The following is a 17,633-nucleotide window of genomic DNA, read 5'->3' on the forward strand; positions in this document are numbered from 1 at the left end:
GCGTGAGATGTTGGCGCACAAAGAACCCACCGAACCCCGGGGGCTGAGCTGGGGGACGTGGACCCGGAGTTGGGCTTTTCTGATCCGATCTCGAATCCGATGCGGCGTGAAAAGTAGGGAATTGTTGGGAGACTCCGTTTTCGCGCCGCACCTATGAGCCTGGTCCCGGCGGAGGAGGATAGTTTGAGACTGAGATGCCCTGCTGGTGGGTGTGGCGGTCGCGAGGGCGCCTGCTCATCTCTCTGTTGCCACATCCCTGTCATTCCCCGTAAAGCTCTGTTTCGTGCTAAAATTTCTCAGAGCACACTTTTGAAATTTAATCAGTATTGCTTTATCAAATGTGGGAGGTGTGATACGAAGAAAGAGAAGCGCCATCATCTCTCCTGTTGACCACCCCAGTTCATGGCTAAGATTATTCACAACAGTTTGTTTGTACAGTTCTGCCACTTGTTTTCCCCCTCCTTCCTCGCCTATTATTCTGACTTCACCATGTTGGTTTGGATTATGTGGATTTGCACCCTCTGCTTTGACTGGAACAGCAGGACATGGTTTAGAAAATGAAGGGAGGGAGGGGGTTCCCCACTCAGGGCTTCTAGTTTAATAACATCACTCCAAGTTGCAGGCTTTATTTGCTGAACTGGTTTTGATTCCATCCATCCTCCACATGCATTCGCCCAGGCTTCCAAAGGGGTCTGGCTTACACTCTCAAAACTTTCCTAGATAAAATATTTTCTTCAGGGGAAACATCAAAAATGTGTAAACTTGAGAGGAGAAACAAATGCACGTAATGCCCCCTCCAGCCCCACCCCTCCCCAAATGCACCCTTTGTGTGGGTGGGTGGGTGTGCGCGCGCGCAGACTTTTAGAAATTTAATAAAAATTGACTAGCCAGATGTTTGAAGTGATAAATATTTTTTCTTTTAAGCAAAAGACAAACATTATCATTGGTTTTAGAATCTTTGTATTTCTCTACCTCTCCAACTTTCTAATCGACTTTTTATTTTCTTTTCTCTTGCAAAGACTTTTTTCTCTTGGTAATCCACCACCTTTTTTAAAATTTATTTTTTATTTCACACAAAGCTGGAAGGAGGCAAACTAAAAACTTGCTGACTTTCAGACTTTTCCAAGAGAAAAGCTTCTGCCAGATTCCAAGAACTACCTGATTCTAGGGAGCTGGTAACCGACCCAGAGAGTGAAATCGAGGGGTGCACATGTGCCCACACCCTGATTCCCAGGAGGAGTGTCTGCCTAGGTTGATTTGTGGCTTGGAAGCCTTTGCAGTTTATAAATGTCCAACAATGCTTTTATTTCTAAAGTCATTACAGAAGAATTTTCAAATTTTTTAGAAATAAATTTCAAATCCTGGTCTTCAGTATACCTGGATGAATAATATAGTAACATTTTACACCACTAGTCATCCCTTTATTTGAAAAATCTGTGGAAAGCTACTTGTGCACTTGGTAAAAGCCCTGCTCTGACCCTCCCTGGTGATAAAATCCAGATCTCTGAAAACAGAATCAAGAAGCAGACACCTGCATCTATTTTTCTAAATCTTTTACCAAACAAGAATTAAAAGAACAAGGTTTATTAAAAGTTTTAAAGACAAATGTGTATATTAAAAATAAAGTTAAGGATCCTGTCAGAAAATGATTTGCAAAACTTAGTGTTCTTCCAAGAAATACATATTTCTCCTTCCATCTAGTATTTATGCCAAACAAAATCATTGGAAAATGACTAAAATCAAAGGTAACCCACATCACAGATTTCTGAGTAAGTAAATGTCTGTAAGAACTTATCGAGTTTTGATGATTTGTGGAAAGTTTTATTAATATTTTCTTGAAGATTTTATGACTTGGAAAATGTAACTCTCAAGAACATTTCTTGCTGTTTCCATTTGCGTGGAAGTTAGTAAATCAAATATACTGTGGAAATATGTTTTGCCTTTAAAAATCCTTTGCATATGTAACTGATTATTTGATATTTAAAAATTGCATATATTTTATTTCAGAAAAATTCCAGAGTTTCAGAAACAATTTTAACATTTTAGGAACTTCATAAAGAAAGTTATTTTGAGAAACTATTAAAAGTGAAGGACTCAAAAAACACACCAAAATTTGAATATCAAAATGTGGATAATATATAGACACGATAAAGAATCTTATTAAATCTTTTCTTTAATGATAATGTTTCTTATGAGTCAAGGTGAAACTACTAAATTATATAAGAAAAGAGTAAACCATAATTTTATTCAAGTAATAAAAATCTTCACATGAAATTCCCTAAACCTACTACACAAGGTTAAAAAAAAATTCCTTTAAGTTCTGACTGTGCACAACATTTTGTTTAAAATGTTTCTATTAATTTTAAGTTTTCATTGTAGCTCCCAATTACTAGTGTTTCACGGGAAAGACAACTTTATATAAAATGCAACCATAATCTTACATGGAGTAATGTTTTATTACATGTAGTTTCCCTTTTATGGTTCCAGTTGCTTCTGAGTTATAAACATATTCAATTGACTTTATAACTTGAAATGGGCAGAAAAATGTCAACAACAGCACCAATAATAAAAAAGTATAAAATTGAAACTGTTCATACTTACAATGAAGCTGATTTGTATTTATAAATCGATTGTTATTGCCAGAATATTTACTATTTAAAAGTTTTTAATTGCTCATTCATAACAAAAATGCTGTGATATATAAAACATAATAAGAGTGAGGAGAAGGGGTATCAAAGTGGACATTTCCCCACTTGAATTATTATTATCAATATTAGTCTTTAGGAAGATATAGATTCAGAATGAATTAATTTCGTGATAGATTTTGAGAGGTTACAAGAAGTTTCTTTCCGGCACAATCAAAATATTATCGTAGCAATTCAGGTTGTCAGTAAAAGCTTAAACAAATTTGCTGATAATCCTGTTAATGACCTAGGTCAAGTGTTAACTGTTGTGGGTTATAAAATAGTGAAATTAAGGTTTCTCCTACCTCCAGGCAAATAGCACAGTTATAACTGTTGGGGGGAAGTAGGGGCGAGCTATTAGGAGAGCTATTAAATTACAAAAATGTATAATGTATTCAATTATTTAGTCTAAAATGATAAAGTGCTATTAAAAGCAAATGTAAACCCTCTTTAAAGAAAAACTATAAAGATGATATGATAGCTTAGTTCTCTATTAATGTTTCAATCACAATGTATTATTTGAGGATAAGTGTTTACACATGAAAATGATGCCAATTCACACTAATTTTTAAAAAGGGAAAAATCTATTATTTGAATATTTATTGTCTCCATCATTTACCTAATATTCAAAGGGAAGCATAGTGTTCATCTCTAAGTTTTACTTTTAAGCTTTAAACTATCACATAGTATCCTTTTGTACTTAAGTGATTTATGTTCAGTGAAATACATTTCATACAGTGTCCCAACCACTCCAATAAAAGTCTCCCCCAAGAAAGTAGTATATAAATATGCGGAATGAATTTTATTCACTTTTATTTCGAAAACTGGTTTCCAATGTAAAGAACTCATAGGTAAATGTTAATCTAAATTACAAACTTTTGGATAGAAAAATGATTTAGTGTATTATATACTGATGAATAAGCAGTGCATTCTGCCTCAGAAAGCTTCCAATGTTCGAAAGTGTTTAAAGAGTGTACTTGATCCACTGCTAACAGAGATTGAACTAATAGTAGTCGATTCTTTACTTTATATCAAGTTTTAACCTGTTTGTAAAGTTATTTTTATTTACCATTATCATCATCCTTCTAGGATGGGCACAGGGAGCAAATATATAACCTTTTCTACTAACACATAGTGTAACAATCCTCATTTTGTCATGAAAAGTAGTTGATTCCCCATTGGAAGTCTTTTCTCTGTTGTGTCATGTAAACAGACCTGGTAAGATTTCAATAAAGTTCCACCCAGCTTTTGTAAAATTTCTATTGAAGTATAAAGGCCAATTCTGGATTTAAATGATCATCAAAATGATAAATAATTATCATCAAAGAGGCCAGTCATAGAAAGTCACATCTGGAATTATTTTCTTGAAAGCATATTGGAAAGTTATCTGTAACTGGATTGATAAAAGGAAAGTTCATATTAAAACTGTTTTCTAAGTTGTTTTCCCTTATCATGGACCAATGGCATTTCAAAATTGATATTTGATTATCAAATCTCAAATTTAAAAAAAAAGTCACACAATGGCACATTTCCTAGCAATTAACTCAGTGGTTGGTTTTTGTTCTCTTTTAGTTCTATCATGAATAACTTCATAATAGATTGCAGAATAAATTCTGGTAAATTTGTAGTAAATTTTCTATAATTTTTAGCATATTATTTTAAATGCAACCTAGTATTTTGTATTTCAGTTGTCAAAATTTATATTAGGAGCCTATATTAATGATATTCATTTTATCATTATTCCTTCCACCCAATATGTGAATTTTCAAAGACATTGCTTTTTGAATAAATGACATTGTTAGAAGAATTGCATAGAAATCTTGGCACATGCTTGGATTTTTCACTTTTCATGTTGTTCAACTCTACTACTAAGTCACAAGCTATTGCATTAATATTTGAAGTCTTACTCAGATATTACCCAAGTTAAATCATTCATTTTAAATTTTGTTTCAAAGCTTCCCTTCATGACCTCAGAAGAAAAAGGAGACACTACCATAGGACATGATCTGGAAAGAATAACCCCTTAAACAATGGATAGATAAACTTTTGCTCAAGCAAATTGAATGTAATGATGTCGTCTTTCTGAATATATTTACTTTTTTGTACAAATATTGTTAATGTGTATCTACCTGTATAATAATATGCATTATATACCTAAATATACACAAGGTGGGGCCTAAAAGGAATTTGCATTTGATAATTCCTACTTCATTAAATTAATAGTCATTAATTTTATACGTGTCAGTAAGTTTAAAGGGCCTTTTTTTCTCTTGCAATTTACCGAAAGGTTATGTTTTGCACAAAAATAATGACTCTCAGCTATATCCCTGTGCATTATTAATTCACTGAAATCCATTATCTAAATAGTTTATAAATATTCCATCTGGAGAAATACAATTCATCATAGCAGAATGGGAATAATATTACTGTTTTTCTAGCTGTTATCACTACTTTAATATTTTCAAAGAAACAAAAAGAATAAACACTAATTTTAACTTATTCATATATTACTCATTATAATACTCTTGCCTTTCATTCATAAAAAATGACTGACCTTTACTTTCAAATAAACATTTTAATTTCATTTGTAAAAATAAAGTCACTTGAAGGTAAGATAATTTCTTGATCCTTTTATTTTAGAATTTTTAATTTCCCAATAAAAAAGACACAAAAAATTTAATGAAATCTGCCAAGTTGATAAAAGCAGTCACTAAGGAAAGAATGAAATTAAACTGCTCTATTAGCAGTGAAAGTAGGTCACCGAATATGAGAGGCAGTTTTTATATTTAATTTAAAAGTTTCTAAATATTTTTGAGTTTTGACATGTGCTTTTTAAAAATAATATATACAATATACAATGGTATTGGTTTGCCCATATATTTTTTAGTTAGTGATATAATATATAATGTAGCATTTGCACATCAATTGCTCAGTATTGATTGCTAAATTGCAAAATAAATTGTTAAATGTTGTTGTTATAAGTTCAAAATGATTGAGGAAATCAAAGTTGTAAGTGTTGCAATCAATTATTCAGAAAAGTTTGTCTTAAGAGTTAGCAATTATATTCACAAATCATTAGGAACAGATCACAAAAGGTATACAAGAAAAAGGCAATGTCTCTATTAAGCACACAATCTTATAGGAAACATTGGTGTCCTTAATATTAGGTTTGCAGTTTAATCCATTGAAAAGGGAAGAGTGCCCATTAGGAGGAAGACAAATAACCCAACATTAAGGAAATACCATTTGCTGCACATGAACATTCTTTCTTAATTTGCTGTTCAGTTATTTACTACACCTACCCAGGAGCTTTTCACTATTCATTAAATACATTCTCCTATTCGTGTATAAGCCCTTAAACAAAGAAAATCCAATTAGCTTATTGTAATTCCTGCAAATATTACTTATGTTAATGTGGCATATGCTGCTCATTAGAACCTGTACCATAGAGCAAACCACCGCCTGGCGGGATACACATCACTTCAATACAGCAGTTGCAGCAAATACACGCACAAACTCACACACACACACATCTCCGCTACAACAAACTCTGATTTCCCTTTAGCCCATTCATAAATGCCATGATCCTAAGTAGGAACAACCTGTCATTACCTTTAAAAATACTAAATCTAGAGAGGAGGGTGGAATATTCTTTTAAACTTCTCAGAGTACTACATGGTCATAATTAGTAAATAAAATACTGCCATGGCTGTTTGGCAATTAACACACTGCGTTGTAAAACGAGGATTTTTCTTTCTTTCTGCTTCAAATTGACAAACAAGGTAACTGCTTGAGTTGGTATCAGATTAAAAACATATTTTAGGTCTAGGCAATCCAAAATGATCTCTTAAAGTGTTTTAGAAGACAGCCGAAAATAAAAGCACCTCTTTAGTTTACTCTGAGAGCAAACCGCTTTATTCGGAGGCACCTCGAGGACCTGAAAAAGCTTCGGTGAGAACGTGCTTGGAAGAGCGTTAGCCCCGCGGGGCAGGGCTGTGCGCGTCGCTGGTACCTGGCTTACCTTCATTGGAAGGTTGGAGAGTCAGTTCCCCGAAGCAGCTGAGGACAGAGCAGCTGAGAAGGAGGAGGATGGAGAGGTGACAATCCATGTTGCTGGTGCAGAGGGCAGTGAGAGGAGCATATCTCCATGAAGCATGCCACTGATGTGAGGGGGAGCGCTCTGATTGCTGGAGAAGTTACCATGCTCCGCTCGCAGGCTGATGTCAAGTTTGACACTGGAGATAAGGAGGAGTCTGGCTGCCTTTCCGCGAACCTCGCTCAGGGACTTCCCTGGGTCCTAGTGCCGTCGGAAGCGAGCGCTGAAGAACAGGACAGCGCGCCCGGGCTCGCAGACAGCTCTGCAGCCTGGAGCTGGGGAGCAAGGGGGTGGGAGTTGGCGGCGTCACTGAAGGCGCAGGAAATCCAGAAGTCGTGATGATGCGGTGGTGGAGAGTAGTGGTGGGGAGAGAAAAACACCCCCTCTTTATTTTCAATGGAAAGCAGCTCTTTTATTGTTTGCAGTACATGTTCTTGCACGTTAATACCCTTAAGAAACCAGAAACCTTGATAGAGTGTCATGTGGCAGAGGGAGTGGAAAAGAAATTGAAGTGCCAGAGAAATGTTTGTTATTGAAAGAACAAGAGCCCTTCATTAAAATATATATAAATATATTTATGTATATATACAGATACATAATCCTAATTTTCCTTTGAATACAATCAACTATATACATATGTGTATATATGTATGTAGTATATACACACATATATGTATGTATATACACATATGTATAAACATATATCTGTATGTATATATACATATGTATATAGTTGATTGTATTCAAAGGGAAATTAGGATTATTCCTTCACTGTATTCGACATGACCATAACTCTTTGCAAGTCCTTCCTGGTGCAGAAAGACACTAACACACACCCCAGATCAGAAAGTCTCTTCACTTCTACACTAAGTGGTATCTTCTTAAAGAGGACTTCTTAAAGAGATTTGGCACAGGATTTCAGTGAACATAAAGTGCACTTTGGTTTTCCAAACTAGGAAGTAACCTTAAGCATCCTAAGGAAATGAGCAGCCAGCCCTAGGAATAGATGCAGGTCAGCACGCATACCTTGTTCTATGCTGTGGGTATAAATAAGAGTAATAGAAATCAAGCTTAAAGTTTTTGACAGCACATCACTGCCTTCCCTCCTTCACCATCTAGCATTAGGATCTCTGGGTTCTGTGAGATAAACAATGCATAATTCACAGCTCCCCATTTAGCTTTGCAGCCATTTCCAACCTGATAATAGTTGGATGCTGTTCTTCTTTAGCATTCCAAATCCAAAGGCTAAATAAGAGTGTCCTTGCACTTTCTCACTTACTTTACACCATGGCTATAAATAGTTTCTCTTATTTCCAGTTCCTTTGCTGGACAGTATAATTGTAATCTATTTCAGCCAAATAATTTTGTAATTTATATTTTGAGAACTACTCTTGTTTATCTTGAAAACATTCCCCAGAAAATGATCACTCAAATATCCTCCCGCTTACCTCTCTTTTCCTATTCTTAAGAGAAAGCAAGACTCTTACATTCCTTGCACAACTCTAGAAAGTAAAGGTAAGTTGACAGCTGTAAGATCAGTGATCAATTTTAGAGCTTTAAGTTGTGGAATCTAAATAAGGGTTTGAAAGGCCTTGCTAATAAGATATTCTTTTTACAAACACTATGTTTTTAATGAGAGAATATGATTTTCAGACGAATTTAAGTAAGTGGCTTCTGATACTAGTTTGTTGGCTGGAAACAAGGGTTGGGGGTGCGTGGGTAGAGGAAGCCAGGAAAAAAGAGTGACTCTGCTCACTTTTTTGTGTGTGCCTTGTTACTTTGTATGTCTAACTTCTTCCCACATTATGTCACCGGAGGCTGTAGAACCCTCTTCAAGTGCCAAGTCTGTCAGAATTGAAAATAATGAGAGAGACTGAAAAGAGGATTCAGATAGTGGTAACTCTGGCATTTTTTAAAGTTCCAACACAACTTTAGCCTTTCCATTGTTCTAAGTTTAGATAAAATTTCTCTGAAACTTGAAAGAAAATAAGGTCTTCTTTGGAAGTGACAATTAAAAAACATTTTGGAAAAACATGCCAATGTGCTGATATCCATGTCCACTGGCTTCCCCTCACACTACTTCTCTTTTAACACTTAACCTGCTTATCACTGTGGAAAGAGGCATTCATGTTTGAAAGAAGCTACAATAGTGTGAAAATAAGTAAAAAGCAATTCCTGGCCTGGGAATAGAATTTAAATAAAATAGGATGTTTCAATTACAGATTCTCTAGGTCAAGAGACATTGGATAATAACTAAGTTTCCATAGTCTCAATGCCATTTGGAATAGATGTGAAAAAGAGTGATGCCAGCAAACAGAGGGCTAAAGGGAATTCAGCCCAAGTCGTAGTAGATGATAGAGGTGTGGGCAGCCGATTCAGGGAAAGCCTCATCAAAAAAGTAATAACTGAGATGTAGTTTGAAGGATGAGTAGGAGTTCGCTAATTGGAGAATGGTTTGGAAGGCACTGCCAGCAAGCAGATGGAACATAAACAAAAGCAATAGTTTCCAAGTCAAGGCGAAAGAAAGCATCTGGCAGGTATAGAGCAAAGAGCATGTGTGATACAAAAAAGGCTAGGATACAGGGAAGAGAAAGGGCGGGGAGACAGAGTGCTAGGAGATGTTCTTCAAAAGGCAGATTGGAAACTGCAGAAATGTCTATGCCACATGTCAATGACTTTACAATATATTCTAGGTGAAAGAGAGACATAAAAAGCATTTCAGCAAGTAAGAACTTGATCATATCTGAGTTTTAGGAAAAAAATTTATTGATAGCACTGAGCAGAGTGTCTCCACCTGTGGTAATAGGGCCCCTGCTCTTGAAGTACCTGGAATACTTATCAAAAGTGCACATCCCTTCTCCCCACCACAGACTCACGGAATCTCAATCTCTGAGGTTGGGACCCACGAACTTGCAACATGGCAAGCTCCTCAGCTAATCCTTTTGATCCCTGACGTTTGAGAACCACAGCTGAGTGTGAAGGAGGGAAAACTAAAGGCAGAATGGTGAGATTCAAAGCCATTTTTAAATAACTAAAGTAATAAGGAACTGAACTAGAATCCATCTGACAGAAAGAGGGGGAAGATACACGATGAAATTAAAATACACATTTGAGGTGGAACAATCTATATTCCGCAAAGGAAAAAAAAATGCATTCGGAGGCTGAGGAAGAGGGAGATGACTGAGACATTTGCAATATTTAATTCCCTTCATAGTTCAGTTTAGCAGAATGTGAGTACCTAACATTTGCCTGATCATGTGCTAGAAACTGAGGGAAAAAACATGAATAAGAGCCCTCTAAAATAATTTAGAATCACATCAAGAAATTATACAAGTGTTAGATAGAGGTATGTGTATTTCCATAGAACAATGTGGAGAGGTGGGGGTATCTCAAGTTAGAAATTAAAGGGAACTTCCTTGGAGTAGATGGCAATTGAGTGGCACCTGGACAGATGTGTTTTAAAGCACAGAGCTCAGAGGTGAGATATTAAACATGAAAAGCATGCTTTTGGGAGGAAATAACATACACCTCTATTACTAGAAAATGGATTTGGAGTGTCAAGAGGTATGGGAAAGAGGAGACAGGAGGGTTGGGAAGAACAAGGTTACAGTGAATTCTGTGAGCTGCTCTAAGGACCTTGGGCTTGAGGGTGATGTGAGGTAGAAAACAGTCATATTTAATAAGCATTTTAAAAAGATCATTTTGACATAATTAAGTGGGGAGGGTAAAATGGAAGCAAAAACACCAGTTAGGAGCCAAGAGACCAATTAGTATCCCGTTGCAATAGGATAGCCAATACCATGAAGAGGTACAAGTGGGGCTCTTGATCCAGACTGCCCTGGCTCTGTTCCTCTTAGTAAAATTCCAATAATAACAGATCCTATCTCATAGGGATGTTGTAAGGATTTTATGAGATTTGGGATGGTACAGATAAAGTGTAAGCCTAGTGCTTGGCACATTAAAATCATTCAATACTTTTTTTTTTTATCTTGATCTAGAAGAGCGATCTAGAGGGTCTCATACTGAGCAGGGACAGTAGAACTACAAATCACACAAATGTTAGTGGGTGGAATTGGCAAACAACTTCATAGACTGATTGTGGGAAATGAGGTAGATGGATATGTCTAGAAGGCCTCTCGATCTATAGCGTGAGCAAGGAGGCAGTCAGGACTGCAAGAGAGATTTGAGAAGAGAGAATGGGCATAAGATACAAAATTTCTATTTTAGGTTTATATAGATGAAGTGACCTGAGAGAACCCCAAGGGTAGATGACCTATTAGGAGACAAAGATTTCGACTGGAGTTGTTCCTTTGGAAATAATTTCTTCTGCACATACAGGTGACCCTCCGTTCCTCAGATGCTGAACCCTGTACTGCGGAGGGCTGACTGTATTGATTGTGCTTCTAATTTTATGTAAGGGACTTGAGCATTCACATATTTTGGTATTCAAGGAGGTTCTGGAAAAATCCTGGAAGGTTGCTGAGGGAGGGACAACTGTAATTAGTATAAAAAATAAGTTTGTTCATGTAAGCAAAGTGTTGACAAAAAGATCAGTTGGCCAAGGATGAAACCCTAGCATATACCAATATGGGCAGACCTTGGAGATACTACAGGTTGGTTCCAGACCACCACAGTAAAGCTGCTATGGCAATAAAGCAAGTCAGGCAGATTTTTTGGTTTCCCAGTGCGTGTAAAAGATATGTTTACACTATACTACAGTCTATTCAGCATGTTAAAGCATTGTCTAAAAAAAAAGTACCTTAATTAAAAAATTATTGCTTCAAAAATGTCAAAACAATTACAATAGTAACATCAAAGATCACTGATCACGGATCACCACAACAAATATAAGAGTAATGAAAAATGTGAAATATTGTGAGAATTACCAAAGTGTGGCACAGCAATGAGAAGAGAGCAAATGCTGTTGGAAAAAATGGCACCTATAGACTTGCCTGATGCAGGGTTGCCATTGACCTTCAATTTGTAAAAAACACAATGTCTGTGAAGAACAATAAAGCAAAGTGCAATGAAATGAGGCAAGCCTCATTTCATTTAAAAGACAGGCAGAAACAGAAAGGAACAAGGAACTAGAAGGGATTAGCATCTTGGAAGCCAGACTTTTTAAGGGTTTCACAAACAGTTCATGGTCAAAAATGCATTTAACAAAAATATCCAATGAGATATTGACTGAAAAGTGACAGTAGGGTTTGACGACCGAAGGTTTTAATGACTTTGGTGGTAGCAGTTTTGGTGGAATAGTTGGTTGGCAAGTAGGATTAAAATAAAAGAGTAAATAGAAAGTGAGGAAGTTAAAACAATAAATATACTACTCTTTCAAGAAGGTAAGCTTAGAGAAGGCAAGTCTAGAAAAGGGAAAAGCAAGATATAATGAGAGTATTACAAAATGGAAGAGGCTTATAAGATGTTATCCCTCCTATATTTAGTTGACTTAGTGAAACAATTAATTGACCAAGGAGTTTAGGGGATTAAATTTGGGATATGAAGAAAAGGTGGGGGAAATAATGACTTCTGTTTAGGACATGGAGAGATGCAAGTGTAGATACATTTAAGCCAAAAGCTAGATATAAATGCCCAGAAGGGAAGACAGGTTAGAAACTACAAACTGAACAGCCATTAGTACAATACATTAAGCCACTGCAGTAGATGAAATTGTCCAGACAGATCATAAACAGTGAGGAAAAATTCAATCCTGTTAAATAAAATGTTCAGAAGGCAGATGGAGGATGTATAATTATCAGAATTCATTGAGTAGGATTAAATACTATTTTAAAAAAGGTAAAGGAAGAGTGAGTTAGAGATGATTAGAAAGCTGAAAATTTCAGGAAGGGGACAGTCAGCCCAAAAAAAAAAAGGTAGAGTTTGGTGACAATTAAAAACAAAAATGGTTTTTCCAGTGAATGGAAACAGGACTGGGAATCCCCTCTCAGAAAAGTTGTTTTTAAAGCTGCAAAATTCTTTGGAGCCTATCATTTTACAGTTAGAGAAATTCTAAAACATTTAGTGATTTCATTATATTCAACCCAGTCAAAGGCAACACCAAGAAAAGTATCTGAAAAATCTTAAATTATACAAAGAAAATATTAGAAAAAATACCTAGGAGAAAATTTGTAGGATCTTCTGTTACTGAAGTGTTTGAGGGTGATTAGAAAAACAGAATAACCCAAGAAAAGGGCTGTGATTTTAAGGACAATTACTTGTTTTTGGATTTGAAAATAGTCACAGTAGGTTGCACAAATTAATTTGCTGTACTGATAACCACTGAATTAATATATTTGAATTTGAACGTGCAAATTTATGCAATCAATATAAAAATTAGTATGCCTGAGTTAATTGAAAAATGCTAATTGTAAATTAGAATGATTTCATTCAATTGTTATAAAGTTATCAAAAGAAAAGCAAAAATAGATCATAAATGTGATTTGCTTGTTAGGACTAACCAATGCTATTTAAAACATACTCATACTTATTTTCACTATTATCTCTGGAACATTTCTCCATTTTTAAAAACAAACTTTACTACTACCATTACTTCCTAGTCTGCCATTTCTCTTGCTAAAAGACAGTCAAAACAAGCCAAGAGTTCATCTTGAAATCTAAGGAAAACATCCCAAAGCTCTGAGCAAACTCTGAGCAAGAGCATATGGGGCTGGAGGTGGTGGGGGAGTGAAGGGAGTGTTTTGGCTGAAACAGAAACTGTATCACAGTTCTTTTCAGTCAGTTTTTGAGAAATACTCGTATATCTAGACACATGTATACATTTATATACTTAAGCACACTCATACACACAAACAAAATACTGTATCAATATATTAGCCAGTTCTGTTTTCTAGAGCAGAAGGTCTCAGTCTTTAATGTGCAGGACATTGGGGCACTTGTTGAAATGCAGACTTAGTAAATCTTAGTTCAAATGATTTAGTAAATTTAGGACAGGGCCTGAGATTCTGCAATTCTGACAAGTTCCTAGGCAATGTCTTTGCAGATCTGACAATATTTTGTATGGCGGAGTTCCAGAAAACATAAATTTTGTTTGGAAAATTAATATAAATATGTAGATAGGTATTTAAATGCAAGTATTAAAATATTAAAATGTCAGATAGTAAAAAATATAGGAATCATAGCTTAATCAATTCTACCTTATCTCCCAGTAAACGTCAAGATAAACCTAATGCTCTCACAAACTAGTTAGACAATACTTTATTACCCTAAATCCCTCTCTTCTTGAAAGAATATAGTGAAGATGAATTCATCATTGCTGCGAACTCTTATTTTAGTTCTATCTAAATCACTCTTGTAAGCATTTTATAATTTACTGATCTACATTGTTAATTAACTGTTTCAAGGGTATGAATTGTTTGCCCAATATTTTTTCTTTCCTGACAAAGTAAATACTAAACATTATCTAGAAGAGAGAAGACACTATTCAACACAGTGTGTATAACAACCTCTTTCATTTTATTTCAGATATGTTGAATATGTGATCGTTACAGTTGGATGATAATTTCTCAAGATATGTATTGTGGCTGATTTTGAACTATCCAAGGAGATTTGTAACCTTAACGAGCATAAGAAAACCATTGTAAAAACAAACCTATGACAATGCAAAATGAATCCGTGTTTACAAGTATTAGGAGGTTTATCTAAAGATGAAAAAGTAATTTTTTTCATTTCTAATGCATTAATTTTAAATACAAATAAGCTTTTAATGAGCTTTTTGGTATATTGATATATGGTTTGGTAAAAGAATAGCAATGTGGCTAATTGATTGAAGGAAATTTGTTTTAATGGTGTCATAACTGAAGCTATATTTATGGCTTAGGTAAAAATAAATGTAGATGCATCCAGGATAGTTTTTAATAAAAAACAAAAAGTGGTAAAGGATTATTAAATGCTCTATAGAAGTATATTTTGAGAACACATGGCTTCAATTTTGTTTCTCAAGTATCTTGTAAGCCTGAACATAAAATAGCATTACTCAATACAGAAAAATTAACTGATTATGTGCTTGTCTAACCATAGTCGTCAATTCAGCTGGGATCCGGAAAAATAATCCATATTAAGTCATAGGGATCTTATATTCAACAGTGTCAAACATTTGTGATTTTTCACGGATGCTCTGGTTTCCACAAGTGCCCAAATAACCTCACCTGCTTTTCTAATTTGTCTCCTAGATTGTGCTATGGGTCAGTGATCCCTATTATGTCATGTCAATACAGTGGTTAAATAATGATAAATAATTTAAAATGTGGCAGGTAATCCACATCTTAATGTCAATCATCTTTACCTGTGCAGTATTTCCCAAGTTAAAATGGAAGTTACTTCAGTCTCAAACTCTAGGTTTTTATATATCCAAATCTATTTCCTTAAATAAAAAATACACATTTTACAGAGGTGATTGAAACTCAAAAGTTAACTAAATTGAAAAAATAAATCAAGGTAAAGAGGAGTGCACCTAAAACATTTAAAAATAATTACAAATATACTGATGATATAAATTTTTCCTTAGAAGAAAGTTAAACCCTCCATTAGTTCTTAATTATGGCAATGAAAGGATTCAAAACATGCATATTATATTCTTATTACTTCAAATGTGTTCACTTTGCAATTTCCCTAACTTAGTTTAGGCTTAAATATTATTATTATTATTATTATTATTATTATTATTATTATTATTGAAATAATTTGCACAAGTCAAGGCCCAAGTAAAAACTTAGACTTCTTCAATTCACTTTGGAGTACAAAAGCTGGAATAAATTTACAAGTCAAGCTCACATATAGGATATCTATCTGTTGGAGGTACCATCACATCTAAAAACAAGAAGGCATGAATGGCTTGTGCCAGCACTCATTTCACTTGATTTCATGAAAGATTTTTTTATTGCCAAGTCCCTGGTTTAGGAAACTGCTATAGCCATGCTCTCCACTAGAGGGCTCTGCAGAAGCAGCAGCCGCTGCAGCTGAAGATTCAGGTGTTTAGATCAGCTCATTGATGAAGCCCAGAGGTCTTCACAGGAGCTAGCACAGCTTTATTTTTAGGTTTAGTTTAATTAGTTTCCTGATTGGTACTAATTAAGATGGGTTATGAATGCCTATGTGTGAGTTTTATCTGATCACTTAACATTCTTCTACTTATCTTATCTGGACCCTGTGATGAGTTCATCATAGTCCTGAGGAATCAAGAAAAGAAAGTGTCACATTTGATTCCTGGTTCAGAGAAATCCACCCATTTCCACACTAAAAAGTGTTGAGATGAGTGACACAATTTCTGTATCATTCTCCTTTTTGTGCAGTGTTTCCTCATTAAATTTCCCCATTAACACGTATAATGAGAATAACATGAAAGTAAGATTTACAGTATATTATAGATACTTTCTGCAATATATATGATCTAGTAAAATTTACTGGAAAAGGTAAGAAAATATAATAAAACTGACAGTGAAATAAACAAAATCTCCAAAAAGGATAGTCATTGCCTAAGAAGTCCCCATAGTGTATGGCAGAGAAAAGAGAGGGGTTGCCTGTATCATTATGGTAAGTGTATTGCAGACAGCAACCACAGCAGAAACTAAATAATTTGGACTTAGCACTTTAAATTTAAAGGTGTGCAATTTCAAGAAGGAATTACATTTAAAATGAATAGACCAAATGTCCTATTGTTGTCTGGGCAGCAACATACCTGATGTTCCTGAGGGTGTGTCTTGCTTCCGTTAGCAAAAATGTTCAACCTATCATGATTTTCAAGAGAGACACGTTATACTCTTTGAATAAGTACAGAAAAATCTTGTAAGGATGAGCTTTTTCTGCGGAGGAGACCACGCCTAACTTTGAAAAGCCAATCTCTTTTTCTATCTTTACTGTAAAACCTTGAATTATCTATTTTTACTATCCTTCAAAATGAAAGTTTGTACAACTTCCATGATATTTCACAATGTCCTTAACAATTTTCTAACTCTGATCTATATTGGATGGGTTGCTGGAGATCCTTCACTGATGGAGTAATAGGCCAAACCTAAGAAATACCTACTATGTTATGAAAAGCCTGATGATGTCCAGAATTGTATATTGTTAGAAACGTAGGGATGCCTAGGGATGCTAAATAGCCTACAGAACATCTGTGACCAATGTCTGAGACTTTCAACAGATAATTTCATCCAAAACACTATGTAATCAAGCAAATACAGTGTATTCCAGGAAAGCAGAGGTTTTGGTCTGTTTTTTTCACTGCTGTCTTCCCAGCATCTACAACAGTGCCCAGCACATAGTAAATCTACAATCAGTATTTGTTGAATGAATGAAAATGCAATTCGCCTTCATGATAATAGACTTAAAGGTTTTTTTTTTTATTGTTCTACTTTGTTCCTTTTTTGGATTCATTTTATGTCAGACTTCAACACTCTACCTAGTAACTTGCTTCTTTAATTTTCCTTTTCAAACAGCTTAACACAGCCCAAATGTAGGCAGAAGGAGTTACTTACATAGCGGTGAGTTAGTAAGACATTTCATTGTGTTTGAATAAGTTGATACATTTATTATATTTTTGATAGTAATCTTTTGATAGATAATAAATTGATACATTTATTATATTTTTGATACATTTATTATAATTTTGATAGATATTTTTGATAGCCTGCCCCCTTAAAAACAGACAACTGGGTTGACAAGACAATATTAAGGGCTGTTTAAGTGAACTATTGACCCTAGAGGAGATAGCTAGAAATTATTCTTAAGGTAAGCAATAAATAAACAGCAAATTTTTTTCTACATATCCATTGAATTTGTTTAGCAATCTTTATGTTAACTTATTATCATTCATAATAAATTGACTTTATACAGAG

At 34.9% G+C, this 17,633-nt stretch overlaps 1 protein-coding gene across 2 annotated transcripts in view; it reads right to left on the reverse strand.

Moving 5' to 3' along the window:
- The window catches only part of EPHA3 (EPH receptor A3), a 352,548-nt gene extending 345,684 nt beyond the window's left edge, over nucleotides 1-6,864 (reverse strand). Inside the window, exon 1 of one of the 2 annotated variants that reach the window (XM_057697498.1) lies at nucleotides 6,706-6,864. In XM_057697498.1, the coding sequence (XP_057553481.1) occupies nucleotides 6,706-6,793 (88 nt within the window). In that variant the 5' untranslated portion in view covers nucleotides 6,794-6,864. The remainder of the gene's footprint in view (nucleotides 1-6,705) is intronic. The other variant, XM_057697499.1, reaches the window with a different exon arrangement.
- Nucleotides 6,865-17,633: the final 10,769 nt, after the last annotated feature.

This window comes from Hippopotamus amphibius, chromosome 10 (genome assembly GCF_030028045.1).
Source record: "Hippopotamus amphibius kiboko isolate mHipAmp2 chromosome 10, mHipAmp2.hap2, whole genome shotgun sequence".
Lineage (NCBI taxonomy): Eukaryota > Metazoa > Chordata > Mammalia > Artiodactyla > Hippopotamidae > Hippopotamus > Hippopotamus amphibius.